Source organism: Eptatretus burgeri, chromosome 3 (genome assembly GCF_056783735.1).
Source record: "Eptatretus burgeri isolate ZD-2024b chromosome 3, Ebu_testis_v1, whole genome shotgun sequence".
In the NCBI taxonomy this organism is placed as follows: Eukaryota; Metazoa; Chordata; class Myxini; order Myxiniformes; family Myxinidae; genus Eptatretus; species Eptatretus burgeri.
In genome coordinates, this window is record NC_140963.1 from 61,555,069 (window position 1) to 61,582,658 (window position 27,590).

General features: G+C 46.1%; 2 protein-coding genes across 4 annotated transcripts in view; both read right to left on the reverse strand.

Annotated features, from left to right (window-relative positions):
• LOC147030032 (uncharacterized) overlaps window positions 1-14,767 on the reverse strand; it is a 63,436-nt gene extending 48,669 nt beyond the window's left edge. For 2 of the 3 annotated variants that reach the window (XM_085873700.1, XM_085873699.1), the window contains exons 1-6: window positions 14,610-14,767; window positions 11,080-11,273; window positions 4,188-4,488; window positions 3,163-3,931; window positions 1,354-1,478; window positions 1,146-1,253 (exon numbers count right to left, since the gene is read on the reverse strand). In XM_085873700.1, the coding sequence (XP_085729826.1) occupies window positions 1,146-1,253; window positions 1,354-1,478; window positions 3,163-3,931; window positions 4,188-4,488; window positions 11,080-11,273; window positions 14,610-14,648 (1,536 nt within the window). In that variant the 5' untranslated portion in view covers window positions 14,649-14,767. Of the gene's footprint in view, window positions 1-1,145; window positions 1,254-1,353; window positions 1,479-3,162; window positions 3,932-4,187; window positions 4,489-10,452; window positions 11,027-11,079; window positions 11,274-14,609 lie in introns of those variants that run through there. The other variant, XM_085873701.1, reaches the window with a different exon arrangement.
• A 1,004-nt stretch (window positions 14,768-15,771) lies between these two features.
• Window positions 15,772-27,590, reverse strand: part of COPS2 (COP9 signalosome subunit 2) — a 35,852-nt gene continuing 24,033 nt past the window's right edge. The window contains exons 8-13 of the mRNA XM_085873704.1: window positions 27,032-27,210; window positions 26,870-26,922; window positions 26,305-26,402; window positions 25,997-26,079; window positions 25,814-25,872; window positions 15,772-16,467 (exon numbers count right to left, since the gene is read on the reverse strand). Of these exons, the coding sequence (XP_085729830.1) occupies window positions 16,323-16,467; window positions 25,814-25,872; window positions 25,997-26,079; window positions 26,305-26,402; window positions 26,870-26,922; window positions 27,032-27,210 (617 nt within the window). The 3' untranslated portion in view covers window positions 15,772-16,322. The remainder of the gene's footprint in view (window positions 16,468-25,813; window positions 25,873-25,996; window positions 26,080-26,304; window positions 26,403-26,869; window positions 26,923-27,031; window positions 27,211-27,590) is intronic.

A 27,590-nucleotide genomic window follows, 5' to 3' on the forward strand; every position in this document is an offset into this window, starting at 1 on the left:
AGAGGGACGAGAGAGAGGCGAGAGAGAGGAGGGGCGAGAGAGGGGGGCGAAGAGAGAGGGGCGAGAGAGAGAGAGGGGGCGAGAGAGGGGGCGAGAGAGAGGGGGCAGAGAGAGACGAGAGAGAGGGGCGAGAGAGAGCGACGAGAGAGGCGCGAGAGAGAGGGGGACGTCACAATTCAGAGACGAGGGGAGCGGAGGAGACAATTCAAGGGGAGAAGGAGGGCAAGAGGAAAAAGAGAGGTGAGAGAGAGGGGCGAGTCTAGGGGGCAGAGAGGGGGGGGGTGAGAGAGAGGGGGCGTCACAATTCTTCTTCTTCTTCGTTTGATATGTCGTCACAATTGACGCTGGGGACCTGAGTATGTTTCCCAGGTGTTTCCCAAGTTATGGCCATTTATGATACGGTTGGTCCGATCTAATTGAAAAAAATGCCCCAATCCAGTCGTCGTTTATGAGAGCGAACGAAGCTGCACATACTGGCACGCACCTACGGGCCCGCACTAGTACAGGATAAAGACACAAGTGGACAAACGTTAGAGTACTTTTACATGAATTACGTTATTTGAATCTGGGGGAACACGAACCGGCCAATCCCAATCCCATTCCTTCACACCCCTTTGAGGAGCATCGAGACAGCCAAAACTGGTAAAAACATGTTCATAGCCAGGAAATGTACACTTGCCAGGTTTTTCTTTTATTGCACATATTAACCGACACAGGCCTCAACAAAGATATTAATTTACAATTTGACCAACGTACTGGTATACAATGACCTACTCTTTTCGAAATGTCCGAAAGGGTTTTAAACGCCTGCAAGTTAACGCGAACAGGTGGCTCAGCCGGCTCAACATCCCCTCCGAAGGTTGGCGTACTCGTCGATAAAATGCTCAGTCTGTCAAACACCTCAATGACAATCTATAATGGGGTTGGAAATTAAACCCAAGGGAGAGTACACTACCTCAGAGCAATCCTGTCAGCCACAGTCACATGTGCATACTCTCACAAAAGTTTGCTGTTAAAGCTTAAGGTTAACATTCCTTGAAACAAACGTATCCTAATGATTCAATTGCTGTGTAGTAGTTATGAATGAAAAAGGTACAACTGAAGATGGATTACGAAATAAAGTAAATGAAACTTTGGATACCCACCTCAACTTTCAGAATAGTTTCATTAACACAAAACTCCTCAAACACCTTTTTCTTCTTACTTTTCTTCTTCTTTTTGTTGTTCTCCCCAGTTGACAAAGCCTCTTTCTCCTGCATTGCACAAGCTTAGCTCAACAGCAGCCCAAAACAACCTGGATGCTCCACCACTGTTAAACGAACAAACCAATTAAGGAGATTACTCAAGCCTTACATTGTGCCTGTGTGGTGAGACTGAGGCTCCCTTTTCGTTGGAAGTCTGACAAGAGATTGAAATGTCAGCCTTCACTTGTGGTTTCTGTCGTGGTCTTGAAGCAATAGTGGCCCATAAAGATCCACCTGCATGGATGACAGATGTGAGTGCCAATGAAGAGCATTCAGAAGTACGTATCACTTTTTCTGATGCAAAAGAATCTGCTGTTATTTCACTTTTACTAATCTCCAATTTGCTCTGCTCAGCTCTCCTGTCGATTGGTCACCATTCATGCAGCCTCGGGAGACTCGTAGCACTTACAGACCAGGAGGGGTCATAATGAGGTGAGGTTTTCAACCTGTACATTTAACATGGAGCTTGGCTAAGATGTCAGCTCAAAGGCCAATCCTTGCAAAAGAAACAAGGGCGCATTTCATGAGCACATTGCCAATAAAACCAACGGTTTAGGTTCCCTCTAAAAGATGGTGTATTCCATGATTCCTAACTCCAGATGGTTACACATACTTCGTTCACACTGCGATACCATGACGAGGAGTGCCATCTTTTGAGTTGTGCCGAACAGCCATACTTGCTTCTCTGTCTGCACCTCCATTGCAAACAGCATCGGCTGTAGTATATGTGATGACATAGCTGCTTGAGTGCATTACAAAAATAAAAAGTCCGTTTTTTCGCCCCCAAAATGATGGCCAATTTGCTTGCTATTTTTGTCTCAATTTCAGAGCTCGTAATTAATTATGTGCAACTAATAAAATAAGTAAATGATGGTACAAAACATACTTAACAAGTGGTGCCAAGCACAACAATAATTAATTACCATTTAAGGCATAACTTCGACATAACCATCAGGGAGAGGGATTGGTGTTTGCCCATTTAAGGCATAAAGTTATTTGGGGGATCAAATTTAAATTTGATACATCCTTAACCTGAATGTTGATTATAAGGAATAGAATAAGGAATATTTTAGTCTTAGTTTGAAGTCAATTAAACCATTTTTGACAAAGTTATGACCGTAAAATAATTTTCACCTTTTCGTGACCTGACCTTGATCTTTGACCTAATTGGACCCAAAAGTTAATGGGGTCGTCCGAGGTTCATTACCCACCTGTGGATACAATTTGACAGTGTTTGAGCCAGCCGTTTTCCCGTAAAGTTGTATTTTCGTAACCATGTTTTAGTTTTAATGGAAAATTTGTAATTTTGACCGATGACCATGACCCCCAAAACTTCGGACCTGACCGATCTTCACAAATATGCATTTTTCACGATAAGAATGGGTAGGATTATACGCGACAAATAGAATAAGGTTCACTATAAGCTTAGTTTGAAATAAATCAGATCATTTTTGACGAAGTTATGAGCGAAAAACGATTTTGATCTTTTCGTGACCTTGACCACCTGTGGATTAAATTTGATGGTGTTTGCTAAACCCGGTTTGCCATAAAGTTGCTAACAGACAGACAAACAAACAGACAAACAAACTCGACGATTACAATATCCCGCTCCCTCCCTCCGTGGGGGGGGGGGGGGGCGGGATAACAAGTAGCCAGATCCGGATCCGGATCTTCACCAAAATCAAATCCGTTTGTCCTTGTCACACACCCAACCTGCCCACCAAATTTCATCTGAATCCATCCACAACTTTGAGTTATCCTGCACACAAACAAACAGACAAAAAACGGAACAGACCAACATACTTAACAAACTCGAAGATTTCGCCAAGTAACAAACAGAGGGGTGAAAACATAACCTCCTTCACCTGCAGTGGCAGAGGTAACAAATAATTTGGATTATCCTTCAAAGTGAACATACCTGGAGGACCTGCACCTCCAGCAAGTACATCATTTGCTCCTGTTGGTATTGTGTTTGTTATTCCTGATATCTTCTGCTTTTGATCTCCAATATCATTCCAGGGTGGTTTTATCGTGTCTCTCTCAGCTCTTCTTCTTCCTCCTCCTCCTCCTCCTCCTCCTCCTCCTCCTCCTCCTCTCACTCTTCCTTCCTTTCCAGCAGCTCCCAACTCTGGCCATGCACTTTCTTCAGGTTCAACTTCCACAACACTTTGTGGGACACAATTTGTAGTTCGCACAGCTTTATCAGAATTTCTCTGTGCGCACACCACTGGCAGCGCTTTGACAACATTGCTGCGCAAGGATACCGTGTCCTCTTCTCTGTTTTTCCACCGATTTCTTGCCACAATTTGCCATCCAGAATCTTGGGATCCAGCCGGACGTGTTCGCCCAGTTCCTCCTCGCCTCACTGTTGTTCTTTCCCCAGCAAGACCGCGTCTCTCCGTACGTACACTTGACTTGGAATGTGAAGAACTACCACCAACCACCTGAACATCAGCCGGTGGTCGTGCATGAGTGTCGGGTTCCCGAATTTGTTTCCAATTTCGATCAACAACCGCTTTCTTCGACACGTCACGCTGCACTGTCAGCCTTCCATTTGAATTTGCACTCCAGTGAGGTTCCATTGCCTCTTGGTCCTGCACTGCAGGGAAGTAAGCATGGCACATCTGGACATCACAAGACGAAACCTTTGGAAATGATGAGCAAGCAGTTGTCTCTGCAGCTTTGCCCTGGAGTGGGATGCATGATGAGTGAAATAAGGGATTGATACATCAGAATGGATACATTGATATAAAAAAAAAAACACCTCAACTATTCAACCCATTTTACAAACAATATTATTACATAAGAATCACTTTATGAAATATAACTTCAAAATCAGATAATTTAATCTCATTGACAACTTGCGAGTAGATCATAGAATCAGTTTCCTGTACAACAATCAAAATACAGTCATAATCAAGAAGGACTCGATGGAAAACTTACAAGTTTTCTCTCCGTTTTTCTTCCCTTAACTTCTGCCTCCGTTTTTGAATTCCTGTCTTTCTCCACTGGCAAGTGAGATTCAACCGCAAAGGTTTTCCTCGATTTAACGTTTTCATCGAATCCAGTCCCATGAAAAGACCTTGATGATGTAACGCAAGCATCCAAGTCTTCCTCACTCTCAGGATAACGCTTCTCTGGCATTTCATCGACACCTTTTTGACCTTTGTAAGATGGAACAAAGTAGTTCTTGGTGTGCGTGTCGTCATAGTGCCAATACAGCTCCTGCGGTTCCCAGTAAATGCTGTTGATAAAGGAAAATTCATCCTCATTGGCAAATAAATTGGCAGTGAAGTGTAGACAATTGCAAACCAGACATACATCTATTTTCTACAAAATAAAATAAATACACGAGAACGGCACTCAGGAGAGCGCATACGTCCGCCAGGCTGAACAGTTTATGTTTTGTATCCCACTGATAGGCTCGATCTGGATCCAGACCTGAACCAAAATCTAATCAGTTTATTATTGTCACTGAACCAACTCATCCACCAAGTTTTGTTATAATCCGTTCACACATTTTTGAAATATGGTGCTATGTATCGTTTTTGGTCCGAGCTCTCAACTGTGAAGAATTACTCGATGAGTTATAGTAGTCGGATCCAGATCCGGATGTTCACCAAAACATAATCAATTTGTTCTTGTCACACACCCAACCTGTCCACAAAGTTTTGTCTGAATCCGTTCATAACCTATCGAGATCTCATGCTCACAGACAAACAGGGGTGAATACTTAAATTATGTCCACCTTTGGTGGCAGAGGTAACAAAAATGGTGTGTACGTGTGTGCGTGTGTGCGTGTGTGCGTGTGTGCGTGCGTGCGTGCGTGCGTGCGTGTGTGCGTGTGTGCGTGTGTGCGTGTGTGCGTGTGTGCGTGTGTGCGTGTGTGTGTGCGCGCGCGCGCGCGCATGCAAGATGGCAAATGGTTAAACCAAGGAATGTACAATGGTGCAAAACATTTAAAGCATGGCGTGTATGACAAGTATGGTAAAGCAGGGTACAAACAGTGCTGCAAAACACCACAAATTAAGCAATCATGGTTTCCCTTCGTCACCGAAGACATACTTTCACAAGTGACATGCAAACAACCTGGGAGAGTGAAATTATTTATAGTGCAGTAGCTGCTACTAAGAGAACAACATTGAGAGAGCAAGCACTGCAACCTGGTATCAAGAGATATCCCTACTCTTTGTGAAAGGCATTGTGCGATCGTTAATATCATTCAACGACCAGTGCTAGCAGATGGGTCCTCCGGCTCGACGTCCTTCCAATGGATGACGCACACATTGATACATCACCCTGAATGCAAAACACCAGGGTGATGGCTTACAGTTGGCTTGAAATATGAACACAGGCGAGACAGCACAGAGATGAGTGGGGATACCTCAAAGCTATCCTCGCAGTCCACATTAAGCTCAGTCACTGAATCATTATAACTGTCACATAACATGTTCCTTGTATTCAATTGTCTGTACTGAGTGCCACTTTAGTGGTCTATTATAATTGGTGTCCCGTCCTTGCTGCCTTGGGCCTTCTTCTAACCTAATGGATTACGACTCCATGGATCGAAACCACAAAAAAATAATCAAAACCTTTTCACTGCCAATGCAAGGAGAAGGATGTGTTCAGGTGTATGTGATTTCTTCCTTGCTACAATGAGCATGTGCATCAAAATTCTTTCCGATCAATCTCATAATTTCGAGTCCCCGACCGGTATCACTAGAAGGGACTGGGTTTGCTCTCAGTCTGTCCATCCCACCTGTGGTTTTTCACACTTTTTTCCCATACCATTTAACATATTCAACTGAAACTTAGTACATGGCTTAACTATGATATGTTACAGAACAAGTTCGAGTTTCAAGGTGTTTTGTCAATTTTTCAGAGTTATGCCCTTTTCAAAACTTAGAAAATATCACATTATACACTAGCAAATACCACCCGTCGCTTCGCTGACAGGAGTACGAAGAGGGGGGAGGAAGGATGGGAGAGAGAGAGAGGGAGGAGAAGGGGTAGAGTGAGGAGGTGGAGGGGGAAAGGGAGAGTAGAGAGAGGGAGCGAGGAAGGGTGGGGGAGTGAGTGAGGGAGGGAGAGTGAGGGGAAGGGAAGGGCAATAAAACATGCCCAAAGAGCAACATTTTTTTGACTACCATGTTCTATATAAAACCAGGTGGGAGCACTTATAACCATTAACCTATCTATAACCTATGTACTTAGCAAAGGTCTGCCCTCATGCACGCATGTCCGTACATGTAGCGACATTTGCATCTATCCGGTCAGCTCACTCCGAATCCGATTCATACATGATACACTCTGGGGAAGCTGTTTTAAATTCAAAATATACCATCAGTCATAAATAGTCCCTTTAACAGAGGGGGAGGGGTGGGAGAGTGAGGGAGGGGAAGGATAGTGTTGGGAGGGAAGGGGGAGAGGGAGGAAGGAGAGAGGTGGGGGGGGAGGAGGTTGGGAGAGCGACACCTCACCAAACGTCGTTATAGACTGGGAGGGAGGGTGGGAGCGAGGACAAGGGGGGAAGTGGGGAGGGGGAGGAGGTTGGGGGTGAGGAGAGGGGTTCTTGACTTGTGGAGAATGGGGGGAGGGGGTAGTACAGAATTGAATGAAATGGGGTACATTGAAACAGAACGTCAATACAGCACGCGGAGATCGCAGGGAGATGTCCACGCGGGTGAAGAGGGGAGAGTTTGGGAGGAGGATAGCGTGAAGGGAGGGGAAGGGGATGCAGCATCAGGGCAGGGAAGGGAGACAAAAAAAATGACTGTTTTTACAGCCATTTTTCCCTGCTGTGCAGGGGTTGGGCTTTTTCTTGAGGCAATGTTTTATGGCCGGATGCCCTTCCTGACGCCAACCCTGGTCATCACTTACGACACACAGGGATATGGTACACCTATTCTAATCGGGGAATACACCGGGACCAGTACACTGGTACTCACTTCGCCGACCTCGGAAGGATGACAGGCTGAGTCAATCCCCTGGTGTTGATTCAGCAGCCAACGGGGCTTGAACTCAGGACCCTGGGATCCCAAGCCGCCACCCTAACCACGAAGCCAACACCAGGCTGAAGGGGCTGTCACACCTTGACGTTTTAGCCAGCGTATGGCAACGTATCAAAATGTATGTAAAACGCTGGCGTACGCTGAACTATTGATGTTTTTTTTTTAAAGTTTTTGGCATATTCATAACGAGTTGGACATATGCATAACGTATTAGTAACGTACACAGAATGTTTCGATAACTTATACCAATGAATGCTTAGCGTGTTGTCGGCGTTCACAACGTATGTCCAACGATAGTCTAACGTTTGCATAGCGCGGCAGCGTATCACCGACGATCACGTGGCGTAGCCTATTAAAAGGCTGCCGCTCGACGATTCAAATCATAACCGCACTAAACATCGAAGTGTTAAGGCCCTGTCACACCTTGACGTTTTAGCCAGCGTATACCGACGTATGAAAAATTTGCCGAACCAAGCTGGCACACATCGAATACGTTATGGGTAAGTTTTGTATACGTTAAGAGCACGCTGAAGCACGCTGGCATACGTCGTAGTACGCCGAGTACGTCGAAAAATTTTAAGCTTGCTCAAAATTTTGAGGTATGCCAGCGTATGACTCACACGTTCCGCATACGCTGGCCATAAGTTGTAGACACATTATGCGATCGTTGGCACACGTTACTTGTAAGTTACTCATAAGTCGAAACACGTCGAGGTAATGTTTAGCGTACCCGAAACTTATTTCTAACCTCCGAGTAACGTGCTTTGAACCTATGTGTAGCGTATCTCCAACGCACAATGACGTATGTAACGTATGTGATTGACGTCTTCGGGATGACCACAGAACTTAGTGAACATGTTTCTAACTTACAGCAACCGTATAATGGCGTATTGGCAGCGTTTAGGGGAATGGGTATATAAAAATGGGCTTCACAGGAGGAACCCGTCAGTGTTTCAGACTCCATGGTGAGTACATGTCCATGTCAGTAGTAGTCATAGGTGAGCGTGTCATTATTAGTAGTAGTAGTAGTAGTCGTATGTCCATGTCAGTCGTAGTAGGTGAGTGTGATGGGGAGGGTGTGAGTGATGATGGATCCTCCTTGCGTCCGCGTCCACGGCCACGGCCAGGAGACTTCTTTGCAGCATTCTTCGAAGTTTTCTTGGGCTTTTTTTGTTTTTCTACGCTGAACTACTGATGTTTTTTTTTTAAGTTTTTCGCGTATTCATAACGAGTTGGACAAATGCATAACGTATTAGTAACGTACACAGAACGTTTCGATAACTTATACCAACGAATGCTTAGCGTGTTGTCGGCGTTCACAATGTATGCCCAACGATAGTGTAACGTATGCATAGCGTGCGGCAGCGTATCGTCGACGATCACATGGCGTAGGCTAATCATAGGCTGCCGCTCAACGATTTAAATCATAACCGCACCAGAAATCGAAGTGTCAACATCACCGTCATGCCAAAGAAGAAAAAACAAAACAACAAAAAAAAACATGGAGTCTGTCACACTGATGGGTTCCTCCTGTGAAGCCCATTTTTATATACCAATTCCCCTAAACGCTGCCAATACGCCATTATACGGGAGCTGTAAGTTAGAAACACGTTCAGTAAGTTCTGTGGTTGTCCGGAAGATGTCAAATACGTCTACATACGTCAATATGCGTTGGAGATACGTTACACATAGGTTCAAAGCACGGTACTCATAGGTTAGAAATAAGTTTGGGGTATGCAAAACATTACCGAGACGTGTTTTGACTTATGAGTAACTTACAAGTAACGCGAGTCAACGATCGCGTAACGTGCCTACAACTTATAGCCAGCATATGCGGAACGTGCGAGTCATACGCTGGCATATGTTGAAAAATTTTGAGCATGGAAAAATTTGTCGACAAGCTACGATGTATGCCAGCGTGCTTCAGCGTGCTCTTAACGTATACAAAACTTACCCATAACGTATTCGACGTGTGCCAGCGTTTTAGACAACTTTTTCATACGTCGGCATACGCTGGCTAAATCGTCAAGGTGTGACAGCGCCTTCACATCAGGCTTAGACAAAGCCAAGAAATGCAAAGCCCAGAAATGAACGAAACACAGTGCGTTAGAGTTTCTTCTTCTTTATTTTGGTTCCGCTATTGGCTCGAGTGTGCGTGAAAGCAAACTAATTTTTATCTCCGGTTTGTTATCCAAGTTGTCTTTATTGGTTTCTCGTGTACAAAGATATCAGTAATATAAAATAGTTTTTCCTTTAATTTTGTCAAATAAACCCAAACACACACAGTGTATTGAGAGTTTCTTATTCTTCATTTTGGTTCCGGTATCAGCTCGAGCATGCGTTAAACGCAAACAAATTTTTTTTTCATCTCCCGAGCATTCATTGGGACCAATTGCAGGCCCCCCTAACAAATGGACGCCAACGCTGTAAGACGGAATGAAAACCTGTCATTCCTGTTACAAAAACAGCTAAAATTGATGAAAAAGCGGCCAAAATTGAAACCAACACAGTAATTACGGTCGCAATAGCAGATATAATGGAAACCAACACGTTATTATACACACAAGAACGGTCGTGACGGACACAAAAACGGACAATCCCGAAATAGATTGGTGGGGAACGGAAGCAAGATTGGTTATTTCCATCGCGAAACGTCCGAGAGCGAAACAAAAGCGTTTCATTCCGGTTACTGCAGTGCAAACAAGATGGCGGATGCAGTAGAACGACCTGTTACGGTATGTAATTTTTTAGTGCTTGTGCCTCGAACATAAATGTAATATAGATAATATATAGTGGGCAGTACCTGATGTAGTTTTAACAATTTATTAAACCGAATTTAGTTGTGATGATAATGTTTGGTTTGCCTGTATTTCGAGCCCCCGAGTGAAGGATCGCTAGTTGTGTATGCCCAGTTCAACATCGGGAATCGTGTATGGGATCTTTTTACTTCATATTAACTTTGTTATTTTATTGGAATTCGCAATTTATTATTACTATCAAATTTTACCTCTTGCAAATATAAACGATCAATCGTCACTGATCGCTGCAGCACGGGGGCACGAATTTCACGAAATGTCAGCCACACATTAAGTCAAGAGGGCGCATTTATCGCTGCATGTATAATATCCCGTACCACAAACGGGTTTTCATTCACAGACATGATATATTCAAGGCAGACTACGTTAAAGTTAACTTACCATAACTTCAAGAACTTTTCAAGCCACCATGTTTTCCACGTTCTGGTAACCGGAATGAATCGCTTTCGCTTCGGTCTCCACCATTTCGCGACGGAAATAACCGATGCTGCTTCCATTCCCCACCGTTCTATTTCGGGATTGACCGTTCTTGTGTCTGTCACGACCGTTCTTGTGTGTAGAATAAACATGTTGGTTTCGGTTATATCTGCTATAGCGACCGTAATTACTGTGTTGGTTTCAATTTCAGCTGCTTTTTCGTCAATTTTAGCTGTTTTTGTAACAAGAATGACGGGTTTTCATTCCGTCTGACAACGTTGGCGTCCATTCGTTAGGGGGGCCTGAATTGGGGGACATGTATCGCAAAGCAATTCTCACTCTTGTTCCTGATGACTTTTTCTCTCTGTCCACCTATAAATTTTCTTTCTGCTCGAACCCTGTTGTTAACATGCCCCTCATCAGCGCCATTATTCTCGACAATCCGTATCCCATCTTGTCGCCCTTTTAATTATGTTCCTCTTGTTTTCATGTTTGTCTTTGCTCCATTGTTGGTGTGTTTGCTTCTCATCCTGTTCCAGATACCTATCTCCTCATAAACGTATATAAACTGTTTCGAGATTTGAGACATACCCTCTGTGAATGTCCCCAGTTATGAAACCCGCACACAGAGAGGATAAGTATGGCGGCATGGAGGTTGAGGGCAGCATCACCACATTACTCTCAGTATTTGAGCAAGCTACTTGACAGACAGCATTGAATGATGATGCGCCGTGGCGAGATGCAGATGGCACGAACGGTTCCACCTCTGCTGAAAGTCGACTCCCCTGGAGAAAGAAAAACAAGAAGGAGGTAGAGATCACCAAAAACAACCAAGTATCAACCACCTGTGAGCTTAAAGGCATAAAGGCATGCATCGATTCTGTGAATTTTTCCGGTATACTGGCTTCGATATCCATCGGCACACAAAATTTCAGCTTACTACGTCACCCGGAAGGTACTAATAAAGCTGTGCGAATTAACGGACCTGTGAACTTTCAATTACAATGTTTCTCACATAGTGGGTCGTGACCCCCCCCCTCCTCAAACGGGTCGCGAGTGAGTTTCCTGGGGGGGTCACGCACGAGCTGTCTGTGTGAAATAGTTGTACAAGTCTGAGTGATGTTCCCAATGAATTACCGAAGTGAACTTGCATTCTCAAGCTTAATAGCGATCAAAACTAAAGCCAGAAACAAGCTGATCAATGTTGAGAGCGAGCTACGATGTTCTGCAAGACCAGTCCCCAAATTGACAAGTGTGCAAAAAGGAAATATGAATGGCCCAGATTCCAACCTTTTTGTTACTCTGATAGTCAGGGTTGGAATGAATGGGTCCAACCCAATTTTCCCCACCTGAGCTTAAAAAAAAAAACCCCCACTTGAATAAACCCAGTATTTTCTCCAGTAAAGTGGGTTTTTTTTCAAAATCTTCATTCCTGTGTTTTTTCAAACTGTTGTGGGATAACAAGGGGTCGTGGAGACCAACTACCAGGACGGGTGGGTTGTCTGGTAAATCTGGCTGAGAATCACTCACTGTTCTATTATGTCACCTGTGAGCTTAAAGGTATGGGGGGAGGGGGGAACGGTATTACGAGCAGTCACCTCTGAGCTGTCCATTGGGGGTGGGGGCGGGGTATTACGAGTTGTTACCTCTGAGCTGTCCATTATGATTACCTGTGAGCTTAAAGGTATGGGTGGTATTGTTGCGGAGCCGGGCGTCGGTGGCGAGCACAACCGCGAGCGGGAGCAATAGAGTCGGCTCCACCGAACACACTGGAATCTAGATTGTACCTTTCGGAAAACTCCGAAAGGTACGGGTCCCTTACAGGACCGTGAATAGTCAATAAATCAACCATGTGGGACAGGGTTATCTACCAAACTTCAAAATACCGAGAGGCCCACGGGGCAAGCTACCGAGGATTCACACCCTCGACAGCACTCGTACGGGACGAGCCGTATGCGTGCTCGACCGGTGCGTAACCCGAGCGGATGGTTACCATGGTCCCGTCGGTCCAAATTTACAATTTGCCACTTCCCAACACGCACCGTGCTAAGCCAATGAAAGAAACACAAAAACGAGTCGAAACATTTAACAGGGGATTTATTTATAATAGGGGGAAAGGGAGCACGCAAGGAGCAGAGTTATCCGATTATAAGAAATGAAATGCAATGTACAAGCAAAAGCACTTATCCAGTTTCTACTGAAAGACGGGCCCACAGACAGACGCACACCCAAAAGAAACGGACCCAAAATGGTCTTTATTATCCCTTCAGCTCGGAGGGAAGTCGAGCTGAGGGACGAGAACGTGGCTGGCTACCTGGCCGCGTGCGCGCGGCTCGACGTCTGCTCCCTCCCGGAGCACCAGTCGGCAAAGAACGGACCAGGGCAGCCGAATGCAGCGGCGGCGAGATGAGGTGAGGGATCGCTGCGACGAGACGAGAGATCGGACCAGCGCCAGCGACGGGACGAGCAGAGTGCCAGAACACACGCTCGAGAAGACGGAGCGCAGATTATTCGTTCCCTCTTCCTTCGTAGTCTTCTAGGGCGCGGTCGCTCGTGCGTGGCATGCGCCTATTCGTCGAGGAACTCGCTCGCATCTTCCTGATTGGGCGAGAGCGACGTCAGGTCCTTGTGAACTCCGCTCACGTACGTGCTGACACGCACGTAGGCAATGGCGTCGGTGTGGGGAAGCGAGGTGAAGGCGTGTTGTTGTAGTTATCGTTGATGTAAAATAAAAGAAAACCCTGACTATCAAAATAACTCCGCAGTGCATGAACATTCAATTACCCATTAAACAAGGGAAAGGGAGCTATCTATCCACATTTACTGATCGAAATAACTGAGCTATGGGGACCTGAATGTCTGTGTGCACAAGGTTTCCAAATTCGAAACAGTACGAGTCGTCACCTGTGAGCTGTCTATTATGATTTGTCGCCTGTAAGCTGAGAGCTATGGGTGGTATTGTGATTATTCACCTGTGAGCTGTGTCGCCTGGGTTTGAATCGTGACACATCTATAACTTGTTACCCTGGTATTTCACATGCAGGACGATTCATCAATGTGTGTGCCATCCCTCAGAAGGACATTAAGGCAGAAGACCTGTCTGCTTGTAAGGTGGGGAAGGGGGGAGGGGGAGTGGCGGCGTTGTCCGACGTTAAAGATCCCATGGTACATTTTGTGAAAAGTAAGACAGTTATAACAGACACCCTGAACAAATGAATAATGCCTGCCATTCAAACATCAGGCTTGGCCAACCGGTTAGTGAATGACTTGGGCCAGAACCGTTCCCCACACCGACTGCACCAAGTGGGAATAATTAGTGCCGTTCATCCTCATTTCGTGTGCAGCCTATCTGCTGGTTGGCATCATTGGTGGGAGCATGGCTGGGCCGCTGATGCAGTGCCCCTTCAGGCCCTGTTGGTTAGAGCAGGAATTTGTCAGTTGGCCATGTTGCCAGCGATAACTCGGACTCTTCGCAAAGGACACCGTGGGATCTTTAACGTCTTCCAACGAATGCCGTCAGACAGGACGCCCGGCTTAAGGTCCGTCCGAGAGACAGCACACATATCGATGAATGACTCGACCTATGAAACACCGGGGCCGTAAAAGAAAAACAAGTTTTAAAAAGGGTTTTTCCTCTCCCACGTAAACAACCTTCCATGCTTTATCGTGTACGTACACGTGCACACACACACACACACACACACACGTACACACCACCCTGTGCTCACGCGGCATCCAGCGTGCGCTCCAGTGTGACGTTAAGCCGGCTGTCCTGTCAACACCGTGGGCATATTGCAAGACTTCGTCAAAATAGGCCTGTCAACTGGTACCTTCACCCGACTGTTTGAGCGGACCGATCGTCATCACCACCCCCAGCTGGTCTGTAATCGTCACGTGGCTCCATCAATTATGGTATTTCCCGGAATGGGAATCAGACTTGATATAAATTCAAATCAGCAGCGAAACGTTACTTTCCTTTCATAAACAGCTGAACGGAATCTTTGTGGATTCCATTCGAGATGAAGGACGAACGGAAAGAAATCCAGGGCCTAACACAAGTATCTCAAACGCACAGTGATGGAAAAGGTAAAAGAGAACGAATCAAAACACGGAAAGATCACCTTGGCCTTGTCACCGAGCTGCAGCGCCATCTGCTCCATTAATAGTCTCTTCCGTGGCACTTGGAACGACTTTCACCCTTTGGTCACCATATCGCTGAACACCGTGTTTACTTCCGGTCACGTGCGCCGCTAGAAAACCTCCACACGCTGCGCACGTGACCACCACGAGGTTCTATATACACACCACGAGGTTCTATATACACCACTCGAATCTATATACACCACTAGGTTCAAGAACACCACGAGGTTCCATATACACCACTCGAATCATTATATACCACGAGGTTCTATATACACTACTCGAATCTATATACACCACTAGGTTCTATACACACAACTCGAATCTATATACACCACTAGGTTCTATATACACACCACGAGGTTATATATACAGCACTCGAATCTATATACACCACTCAAGTCTATATACACCACTAGGTTCTATATACACACCACGAGGTTCTATGTACACACCACGAGGTTATATATACACCACAAGGTTATATATATACACACCACAAGGTTATATATACACACCACTAGGTTATATATATACACCACAAGGTTATATATACACAGCACGAGGTTATATATATACACCACAAAGTTATATATACACAGCACGAGGTTCTACATCAAGAAGAGAACGGCGAACGAAGACTTCGGAGGTCTTTCGACCGATCGCCTCAACTCACGTCGACTAATGAATGCTTCCACTTACTGAGTGTCGCCACACCGCACTTATATACACCGTACAGAGAAGAAGACCACAACAAAACTACTCTGTAGAGTTGACTTTGGTGCTACAATGACACATAAGCACCGGCATGTGGCTATCCAGAGGCCAACTGACACCATTAGCCCTGCACATGCCCCTGTCCATGCCACTCCCATACCCCGCTTGATCAATTTATCACCGGCATTTCGCCACAGTGCGTACATAATAAATAGACTGAAAAAATACATTGATATACGAGATAAAGGAAACTGAGGGGGGGGAGATGAAAAGAAGGCGAACAACCTCAAGTCAAGTTATTTATTGATGACCGCAAAACTTTACATGCATCAAAGCAACATTACAAACTTGTCCTTTTGTTTGCATAAGGTGTGTGTGTGTGTGTGTGTGTGTGTGTGTGTGTGTGTGTGTGTGTGTGTGTGTGTGTGTGTGTGTGTGTGTGTGTGTGTGTGTGTGTGTGTGTGTGTGTGTGTGTGTGTGTGTGTGTGTGTGTGTGTGTGTGTGTGTGTGTGTGTGTGTGTGTGTGTGTGTGTGTGTGTGTGTCTATATACATTGTTTCATGCTGCTTATTCAATGTTATCACAAGCCAGGAACTGACATCTCGGTGAGAAAGTTTACACCAGTGAATGATTGGTCTGGAGGCATTAATTGCTCTCAATTTTTTTTGTTGTTTTACCAATTAAGAACAGGGGAAAGAGAAATACTTCCAAGGAGGCACAAGTTTGAATCCACCATTATTGTTACACCGACACAGCTCCACCACAGGTGATCAGGGTGTGGATGAAGTCCAACATGCTGGGCATAAACGCTTACTAGAGAAAGCAGCTTGTCTCACTGTGGATAGCTGGCTACTCCGACAGCTTGAAAGGTCTCTCCCCGTCCTCCCCACCAACCCACAACTTTGCAATCTCTGAAAAGGTCTCGTGACTGACCTTGAAATCATCGAAAATGGTTCCCCATTGGCCATGCTGTTTACATCAAGCTAGTTTGCCGGCGATGGCCTGGTGCAAGGAGTTCAGTTGATTGGTCCACTTATCCAGGGCAGAATAGCCGGCACCACCACGCTTCTGATGGTCAAGCTCGAGCACTTGGTTCACTTGGTCAATGCGTCCATTAATGGTGCTTGGATAATGGGAAACATGGGAAGGATAAGGGGATATGGCAAAGACAGGATGAGAGAAATTGGGTTTACCATTTAAAATGAATAAAATAAATGATTAAGAACTCTCAGCCCACTTGATTCCGTTGCCCTGTCCATTTGTACCAACTTGGGCGACAAAATCCACAGTGAAGAGAATAGAAAAATACAATGGGTGGGCAAGGAGACACAGTAAGCAAATGATCAGTGGGGAGCTGAGAGGAATGTGACGGAACCCGCTTAACCCAACACAGAACGCCTCAACGCCAAGCTTAATCGAAAGTTATAATCAGTCACACAGGAACACACAGGATAAACAGAAGAGCAAGACAGGTGTGGGAGGGAGAGTAAAATGTGGGTTTTCCTTCTTCGTGACACACAGGTCAGGGAACAAGAACGGCTCGTACTGTACACATTCTGGCTCATACTGCACAGTCGGTACCCGAGGACATCTCCCTCTTCTTTGGACAGTTGGCACCAAACTGCTTGTATGTTCCTCAACTGCCTGCACGAAACTTGAGAGTGCCTCTTTAATGGATCTAAGGTGCCGCATCATTGGGCACCCTCCCTTTAGCTGTGCTGCCAGCCATGTGACCTCACTGGCTCGGGGTGGGGGGGGCAGCCATGAGGACGCCAGCCACGTGTCAACCGCCTCACCCTCAATCATGACCATCTTGCCGAACATGTGGCATCAATTAAATAGAGGAAGGAGGCAAAGAAAACGAGGCAGTGAATTGAATCATGATACAGATTAATATATATATATATATATATATATATATATATATATATATATATATATATATATATATATATATATATAAATAAAAGACCACAAAACAGGGATAATACAGAATCAGGGGTCTCTATACAAATGAGTGCGGAGCACTAACTTGGGGCATCTTATTCAAACAATGACTGAAAAATCTAATTAATCCCCTCTTTAACCCCAAAGCCATTTTCGACACACTCCATACTCCAGATGATGGCTGGGGTGCTTCATTTGTGGAAAGTATATAATGGGAAGAAATTAAATGAGTCACGGATGCAGCTTCTGGACGAAGATCTTTATGGTGACAAGCTTTCGGCCAAATATGCCATCTTCTTTGTCTCCAAGAACAGCAAGCATGCATTTGAGATAATGGTAGGATACTGATACATAAAATATATAGTGCCTCGAGAGTGGGGGTGTGGAGTTAAGTGTGGAGGGAGAGCCCAAGAGGGGGGCAGGGGTGAACGAGTGGAGAGAGAGCGAGTGTGAGTGTGAGTGTGTGCACACAAGATGATGATAACAGACTCAGGAAGTGGGTCCAGCGGGTCAGCCCAGGCAATGCTGCTGATTGATGACCTGAGCATCCCAACCTAATGAAGATGGTACAGGATCTGCCAGGTGGGAAACTGGTTTAGAAGCAAGGTTCAGCAAGGTAGTATGAAAATGGGATGAATATGGGAGGGGGGGTGGTGGGAGAGTCAAAGTGGTGGAGATGATGCAGAGAAGGAGGTTGGAAGTGATGTGTGCACAGGAGACCATATGGAAAGGAGACAGGGTGAGGAGGTTGGTTGGAGGATACAAGTTAATGTGGGGGTGGAAGGAGTACTGGAATGAGAATAACAGTATCGGAAGAGATCAGCAATAAGGAAGGTTATGACGTGGGTGGTGATACAAAGGCAAATAGTGTGTTCTGTCAGTAAATGTGCCACAAACAGGAAGGACTGGGGTAGAGAAGTTAGAATTCAGGGACGCACTGGAGAGGATGATGGGAATGGTTGAGCTGGAGGTGATGCTGTGCATTGCAGGGGACTTTAAAGCACATGTGGGAGTAGCAGAGAAGGGTGAAGAGGAATGCGTTGGTAAATTGAGAGAGAGAGAGAGAGAGAGAGAGAGAGACAGACAGACAGACAGACAGACAGACAGACAGACAAGAGCTGGTGGCGAGGAATGGAATGGCCATAGCTGGCTGATTCTTTCAAAAGTGGGAAAGCCACAAGATTATCTACAGGAGTGGACAACATAGAACAGAATTGGATTTGGTGGTGGTAAGGAAGTGACAGTTGTGGAGGGTTAAGGATTGTAAGACAGTAGCAGGAGAGCATGTTACCACCCAGCACAAGACTGTGGTGTTTGTGGTGCAGATGAAGAAAAGGAGGGAGGTTAAGATGAAGAAAATGACCCCCGTGTGGGGGTGACGGTCATCTCTATGTTTTTTTACTATCATAATCAATGAACCGTTGCCAGATATCTCCTAAAATGACAGATTGGATAGGTTTTGAAAATGGCGAGTTTCACAACTTTCATGACCTCGTGACCTTGACCCTGACCTCGAATCCAGGAAAAAATATGTCGTTGGGTATCACTCATCGACCTCTACCCACATACCAAATTTCATCAAGATCGGAAGTAAAAAGTTTTCTTTGTACCGGGAGGTGTTTTTGACCATCTTCCAGGTTACGTGGCGGCCAAACGGGACGGAAATTCAAAAATCTGTCCCGTTAGATACAAGATAATATTTTTTACTATCATAATCAATAAACAGTTGCCGAATATCTTGTAGAATGGCAGACTAGATAGGTTTTGAAAATGGTGATTTTTATAACTTGCGTGACCTTGACCCTGATCTTGAACCCAGGCAAAAGTTTTATCGTTGTGCAACACTCATCGACCTCGACCCACATATTAAGTTTCATCAAGATCGGAAAGAAAAATTGACGGACGGATGGATGTACGGACGGACGGACATTTGGTCCGGCTTTATTAGGTCATCTCGGTAGAGATGACCTAAAAAAGGAGGGAGGAAGATTATGTGGGGGAAGTGTAGGGGAAACGTCCTCGTTGAGTGCAAGGAGAGGTTGAGGGCAAGGTATGAGCAACTTGGCAAAGAAGCGGAAGGATTGGAGGAGTGATATAAGTACGGAGAAGCCTGGTGTTGGCTCAGTGGTTAGGGTGGTGGCTTGGGATCCTAGGGTCCTGAGTTCAAGCCCCGTCAGCCGCTGAATCAATGCACCAGGGGGTTGACTCAGCCTGTCATCCTTCCGAGGTCGGTGAAATGAGTACCAGTTCCAGTGTGTGTGTACTGGTCGAGGGGCACTGCATCAGCGACACAGTCGCGCTTCAAGAAATGATAGCTACGCCGGCAGCTAAGCTGCCATACGACCACCAGTACGGAGAGGCGTTTAGGGGAATTGCAAAAGTTTTGTGTGGAAGGACGTCAGGAAAGAGTACATTGTCGAGGGATGGAAACCAAGTATGGTGGACTGAGGAGGTAGCAAAGTCAGTTGATGAAAAGAAGGAAGTTTGGAAGAGGATAGAGAAGATCATGGATAGGGGGAGGCAGCTGACTGCAGGGTTGCTGCATCGCTATGGTCAGAATAACAACATATCACGTTAGAGGTGAAGGAGATCAGGTAGGAAAATAGGTTTGAGTGTCTGGAGGGAACAGTGACTGGGGATGGCAAATCCGAGGTAGAGGTGTGGAGGGGGATTCAGGTGGGTGCGAATGTGTTGAGGAGGGTGGAGGGAGTGATGGCAGACAGAAAGATATAAAGCATATTGAAAGGGAAAGTTCTGGAGTCTTGTGTTATGCCAGCCAACCTTTACAGTTTGGAGACAGTGGCACTGACAGAGATAATAACAGGGAATTCAGGTCAGTGAGAACAACTGGGTCAGGAGGATTGTGGGAGTGATAGTCCTGCAGCGTAGTCTGATATTTCAGATCAATTGTTCAAATTTGCATAAAAGCACCAAAGTTGGTACACATGTAGAATAATGTATTCCGAACAATTCTAGATATGGTGCCACACTAGATTGTGCCTTGGTCAGCTTCGGTGACTATTTTCCAAAATGGTCGCCATTCTACTTTAGCCACATTGGCTATATGCTCTTATTTTCTTATTGTATTGGTGGTAGATATAAGGAAAGTGTAACTTTCAGGAAATTGACCATGAAAAGGCGTATTCAAATATTATGAGCCAGTATTTTTGGTAAAAAAGCCATCATGTGATTTGTAAATTGCTGCTCTCCTGAAACTTTTCACTGGAAAGTACCCATTATTGCCTGGAGAACAAGAGTCAAATGATATTCATCACATTCAATGGGTTTGGAATCAACAAACATTGCATTATAGATTACATACTTTACTCTATTTTGAAAAGGAAACTGATAATCGTGATAATGACAAACTCAGAAAATGTAGTCAAATTATTGCACACTTCAGTTTGAAGCGGTTACGGTTTACTGTCTACTACCATTCTACCAGGACACATGGTACATGCATACATCAGTCTAGTACAATATGAGTTTCTGAGCTCAAGTGTACTGGCTCTGGATCAAGAAGTCAACACTTTTACAAGCAATGCGACTTTGCATTTGCACATTCTAAGCTCGGCCGATATCTCAGTCTGTGTCTACTGCGTCTGTCTACTGGCATTCTCCTTCACAAGCACACAGTCCAGTGCATTGCAGATTAGCCTTTTTGCATTTGCAGCGGTTTCTACAGCCTTTTTTGCAGCCGCACGACACCAGCTCGAAGCAGCTTTTTGAAGCCTTAGGGAGTGTGGTCCAGAGCGGTTTGTAGGACCCATCCTCTGTTTGCCGCCAGCCCCAGCTTGTTGGTGATGGAAGCACGGGTTGAGGGACCAAGACCTGCCCCCAGACATAGCCACCCTGGAAGACTGATCTCTTCACATGCTGTTCCAAAGCATCGTAGGTAGGTGGGATGCGCTGGATGGAGTTCCTCTTGGCAAAGAGTTTCTTTCTGGCCTCGTTGACGTCCATATACGGACTGGTGCGGTCATAGAGGAGCACCACAAACCTTTCAATGCAGTGCATTGTGTCATTCTGGATGTTGACTGGTGTGGTGGTCAGGGTCACAAGAGAATCTGTCAGTTCTGGAATCGAGTTCCATGTGGCCCAGGCAGATTTCTTCCCATGCCCCACGAATGCTGATTACGTGTCACATCCAGTCATGGCGTGGAAGACAGTGAGGGCACGTGCCTTCTGTGGACCGAGGGAGGCAGCTATTTCATGGGCAGGGATGTAGCGGTTGTTCTTGCCCGTCCCAAAGGCAATCCAGAGTTCATCCCAAAGGCGAAAATGGATTTTCCCATAAAAATGACCATTTTTCCCCAATACAATGGTTGGAAATATAATAAATCAACACAAATGACATTTGTATTGTTTTCCCTTGTAAATGCACATCACATGGAGTATTTATCACCTCTGAGAAACCTACAAAGAGAATAACAATGACAGATATCACATGTTGTTAAAGTAGAATGGCGGCCATTTTCCAAAATGGCCGCCAAAGCTGACCAAGGCAAAATCTCGAGTGACTCCATATCCAGAATACATTAGTCAACATATGTACGAATTTTGGTGCTTTTATGAAAAGTCGAACAATTGGTTTGCTATGCTGCAGTACTATGAAGAGGATGGATAGAAGGAGGATGGATGAACTGAGGGAGGAGATTGCTGTGCAGATGAGCTGCACAGTAGCAGTCAGAGGTTGGTGACATGCCAGCTGAGATGGGCTTGACACTTGGTGAGAATGGGGGAAGAGAGAACGGCAATGAGAGCAGACAGGTTGAGGGAGTAAGGAAGGTGGAAAAAAAAAAGGTAGACCATGGTTGAGATGGGAGGATTGTGTGAGGAGGGTATCCGTAAGGTAGGGGTGGTTGGAGAGTGGAGAGAGGGAGATGGAGGAGTTTCGTGTTCAAGGCAGGGCAGAAGCTTGGTGCCATCGGACCTCACCCCTTACAAAGGGAAGGAGAAGGAGGAGGTGGACGAGGAGGGAGGTGGACGAGGAGGGAGGTGGACGAGGAGGGAGGTGGACAAGGAACGAGGTGCGTGGAGGAACGAGGTGCGAGGAGCGAGGGGCGAGGTGCGAGGGGCGAGGAGCGAGGGCGAGGAGCGAGGGGAGGTGCGAGGGGAGGTGCGAGGGGAGGTGCGAGGAGGGGTGCGAGGAGGAGGTGCGAGGAGGAGGTGCGAGGGGAGGTGCGAGGGGAGGTGCGAGGAGGGAGGTGCGAGGTGCGAGGTGCGAGGGGAGGTGCGAGGGGAGGTGCGAGGGGAGGTGCGAGGGGAGGTGCGAGGGGAGGTGCGAGGGGAGGTGCGAGGGGAGGTGCGAGGGGAGGTGCGAGCGGAGGTGCGAGGGGAGGTGCGAGGGTAGGTGCGAGGAGAGGTGCGAGGAGAGGTGCGAGGAGAGGTGCGAGGAGAGGTGCGAGGAGAGGTGCGAGGAGGGGTGCGAGGAGGGGTGCGAGGAGGGGTGCGAGGAGGGAGGTGCGAGGAGGAGGGAGGTGCGAGGAGGACGAGGGGAGGTGCGAGGAGGGAGGTGCGAGGAGGGAGGTGCGAGGAGGGAGGTGCGAGGTGCGAGGAGGGACGAGGGGGAGGTGCGAGGAGGGACGAGGGGAGGTGCGAGGAGGGACGAGGGGGGAGGTGCGAGGAGGGACGAGGGGGAGGTGCGAGGAGGGACGAGGAGGGAGGTGCGAGGAGGGACGAGGTGGGAGGTGCGAGGAGGGACGAGGGGGAGGTGCGAGGAGGGACGAGGGGGAGGTGCGAGGAGGGACGAGGGGGGAGGTGCGAGGAGGGACGAGGGGGAGGTGCGAGGAGGGACGAGGGGGAGGTGCGAGGAGGGACGAGGGGGAGGTGCGAGGAGGGACGAGGGGGAGGTGCGAGGAGGGACGAGGGGGAGGTGCGAGGAGGGACGAGGGGGAGGTGCGAGGAGGGACGAGGGGGAGGTGCGAGGAGGGACGAGGGGGAGGTGCGAGGAGGGACGAGGGGAGGTGCGAGGAGGGACGAGGGGGAGGTGCGAGGAGGGACGAGGGGGAGGTGCGAGGAGGGACGAGGGGGGAGGTGCGAGGAGGGACGAGGGGAGGTGCGAGGAGGGACGAGGGGGGAGGTGCGAGGAGGGATGAGGGGGGAGGTGCGAGGAGGGACGAGGGGGAGGTGCGAGGAGGGACGAGGGGGGAGGTGCGAGGGGGAGGTGCGAGGAGGGAGGTGCGAGGAGGGAGGTGCGAGGAGGGACGAGGTGGGAGGAAGGAGGAGCATATTGTCACCAACTGTTACGAATGCTGAGGTTTCCTGGGAAAGTACTGTAAATCGATGGAAAGGTAATTATACGTTGACAAAATTGACTGAATAGCTTGTGATTATATTATATTTTATTTCAAGCCAATGACTGAGCATATACACCATGTGCGCAACAAAAATGAATACAACTCGAAATTGCAACCTCTAGATCCACTATCCACTGCAAACCTCTGTATCCACTGTCTGGACCCAAGAGCTCTTAAATAAAGTACCATTCAGAATTGTGCGGGCTGTGATTACGATGTTTTACCCCTTTATGCATGCATGTATGAAATATATATATATATATATATATACACATACATACATATATACACATACATACATACACACACACACACACACACACACACACACACACACACACACACACACACACACACACACACACACACACACACACACACACACACACACACACACACACACACACACACACACACACATATTTATATATGTATACACACGCAGGGTGTGCTTACACATTGTGTAAGCATACGAACCGTGCTTCCCCATCGTCTCGGGTCGCTCACCTGCATTTGATTTTTCATTTATTTTCTTTAATTTATTCATATTTTCATTTATGGATGTTGTCCGACGATTCTGTGAATTTTGCCAATGTACCGGCTTCGATATCCATCGGCACGCCAAATTTCAGCTTTCTACGTCACCCAGAAGGTACCGATCTTTAATATCAAATGAATGAACTTTAATGAACTCGGAAGGTACTGATCGAAGAGGAGGAAGGAGGAGTACATGAAGAACTCAAAAGAGCATGTGGTCAGGGAAGAGTATTGATTATATGGGGGATTTTAACTTGCCAGGGATAGATTGGGTCCAGGAACAGGAAAAGGAGAGAGTGGATGAGGATTTCCTAGTTTTATTCCAAGATTACTTTTTAACCCAGTTTGTAGATAAGCCCACGAGGGGGAGTGCAGTGTTAGACCTCCTTTTAAGTAACGATCCCAATATGGTGGAGGAGGTGGAGGTAGGGGAGCATTTAGAAGCAAATGACCATAACTTTGTATGTACAAAGATTCTGTTAAGGGTTGGAGTTCAGGATAGTAGGGTAAGGCTATGAGGTTTGAGGAAGGCAAACCTAGAGGGTGTGAGGAGAGAATTGGGTGATGTAGATTGGGAGACTCTAACAACAGGACAATCAGCATCAGAGAAATGGGAAACCTTAAAGGACCAAATGTGTAGAGTGCAGAGTAAGTCCATTCCAATGAGGTGTAAAACAAGAAGTGGAAATAGACAAGTGTGGTTGAGCAGTGAGATAAGGAACGCTATTAAGGAGAAGCAGAAGGCATTTATTCGGTTTAATATAACAGGACTGGAGTTAGATTTATATCACTATCGGAGTAAACAGAGCCAAGTGAAGAAAATAACTCGGCAAGCCAAAAGAGAGTATGAGGAGGACATGGCTAAGAATATTAAACATAATAGCAAGGCTTTCTTTAAGTATATCAGTGGAAAAGAACAGGTTAGGACCAGTGTGGGCCCATTGAGGATTGGCACTGGGACAGTGGTTAGTGGTGAAGGTGAGATGGCAGGCTTATTAAACAGGTACTTTTCTCCAACTTTTACACAAGCACAATCAGGGGAATTGCCAATAGTTGAGAGTATCTATTAAGCAGGTGAATAAGGGCTTTTACAGAAGATCCAGGTTGGAGTTGAGGAAGTAAAGGAACAGCTTGGTAATCTAAGAGAAGATAAGGCTCCGGGTCCAGATAATATGCGCCCGAGAGTATTGATGGAGGTGGCAGAGCAGGTAAGCGAGATGTTAACGGATATTTTCAATAGTTCACTGGAGTCAGGACAGAGGATTGGAGAGTAGCAAATGTAACACCATTATTTAAGAAAGGATCCAGAGAAGAATTGGGAAACTATAGACCTGTTAGTTTGATTTCAGATGTGGGGAAGGTGTTGGAGACATTAATTAGAGACCGGATGAGGAACCATTTAAAGAAATACAAACTAATTAAAGGTAGTCAGCATGGGTTTACCAAAGGTAATTCCTGTTTAACAATTCTTTTAGAGTTTTATGAAGCAGTGCCTGATTGGGTGGATGAGGGAAAGGCAGTCCTGGTTGCCTAGCAACCCACCAGTGCGCGGAGTTCTGAGCCTGGCGGCCTCGGGACCGTTTGTTCGGGAGGAACCAGAGTGCCTCCCCTCCTGGCAAGCCTCGAACCCCGAGTCCGCAACAAATATATATTGGCGAATCTAACCCTTCAAGGACACATACTCACTTATCAAGGATGCACTGCACCAGAAGGCTCTCCACATCAGCCACATCTATATTGAGTTCCTACAAGAGAAAGGAAAGAAGTGAAACTATTGATCAAGGCAGCTCCATAAAAATCATGATTTTGTGCTGGTTTCATTCAGTCTCATTGCTGAAACCGAGTGCATGAAAAGATCAATGGAGGCACCTTTGAGATGAATGGGATGTGAATCCTTGTGTAAGGCATGATGAGTTTAATAAGCACCTGTGTCCGGATATTACGAAGAAGCTCTGGGAAAATGAGAAAAAATAAAATATAAAACGCATGCCATGACCACCCAGTAAACGAATCAGATGATTAGTTGAGATTTCAGGAGGTGAAATCACCTCAATAATTCATTGTGGGGTTGAGGGACAAGTTCTGAATGGACATGCTGACATTCTGTGGGGGTGGAGAGTGGGGTAAGGACTCCAATCAAAGATGTAGTTGAACAATGCTAACGGCCACTCAAATACCCTCGATGTGTTCCCGGATGAATGGATCATCCATGATGTTGCTCCTGTTCGTTTTGAGTATCTTCTCAAACTCGTTAATATCGTTGTTTTGGTAGGCACTATAACAAAGAAAAGGATTGGGAGTGAAGACCGGATAACGGTATATATCGTGACAAACTCACAACTCAGAGGAACTAACACATACAAACCCACAGGGATGCTTTCAAATTAACCAGAGCCGAGTATATTTTGTGTTCATTTAAAATGGTGTTCGCCACTGGCAAGTTTTTCTTGGTTGATCTGTTTCGTGTTCTCATTGGAGCACCTCTGCTTATGATGCTGGGAACCCAGGTTCAAATCCCATATATCATCTGCTGATGTCCTTGGAATTCAAGTAACAGTATAATGACGTCTACTAATGTTTATCCAGTGTGCAGTTTATGCAAGAGCTCTTCTGTGAGCCTTGGATCAATGTAAAAATAAATAAAATGGAATTAATGGCGAGTTCAAATGCCCAAGGAAGACATTGCTGCTTGTTGTGTTATTGTGACATCACATGTGAGATGCTGTGACATCACAGACATACCTCACAAGATTTGTCATTGCCAGGATTTCAGGGTCATTCTTGTATGGCTTGGCCTGGGGGTGGAACAGCAAGCAGATCCTCAACAACCACAGCACGTTTGATTATATTATCAAAGCAATCATGAAAGTTGGTAAAGAACTGCAATGATCCTGGAAAATACACCTCTTGCGAGTCAAAGGGGTTGATTCCCGATTTCATAAGCATGTTTGCAAGAACGAGGTACTTGAGGCAAGTGGTCCGGCGTGGGCTCCCAGACTCGTCATAGTTCTTGAAGGCTTCAAAGAAGTCTGTGTGTGCCTTTTCAAATTCTCCCTCTCGCAAATGCATCTTTCCTCCACATTCTACACAGGGTAGGACAGACAGATAAAAATGACATGAACTTGGCCATGGCATAAGGAACATCTCAATAGTCTTATCGATATGAATAATTTCAAGTGTTTGTGTGTTTGTTTGTGCGATTGTACGTTTTTCTTTTACGGCTGAACCATAGCACCTCGAGGCCCCAAATTTGGGGTGTAGGTACTTTAGAATCTGAGCAAAGTTATATGCCGCTACACATTGGCCACAATTTCAAATGCTGCTTGAAATTAATCCAAACCTTCAGGAAAAATATAATTTTTTCCCATTCAGAGAAAACATTTAATCCAGGCAGTGTATAGGCAACAGACTGCTGCCTCGATCACGTCCCAATTTTTTATTTTCTTTGTTGTTAAGAAACATA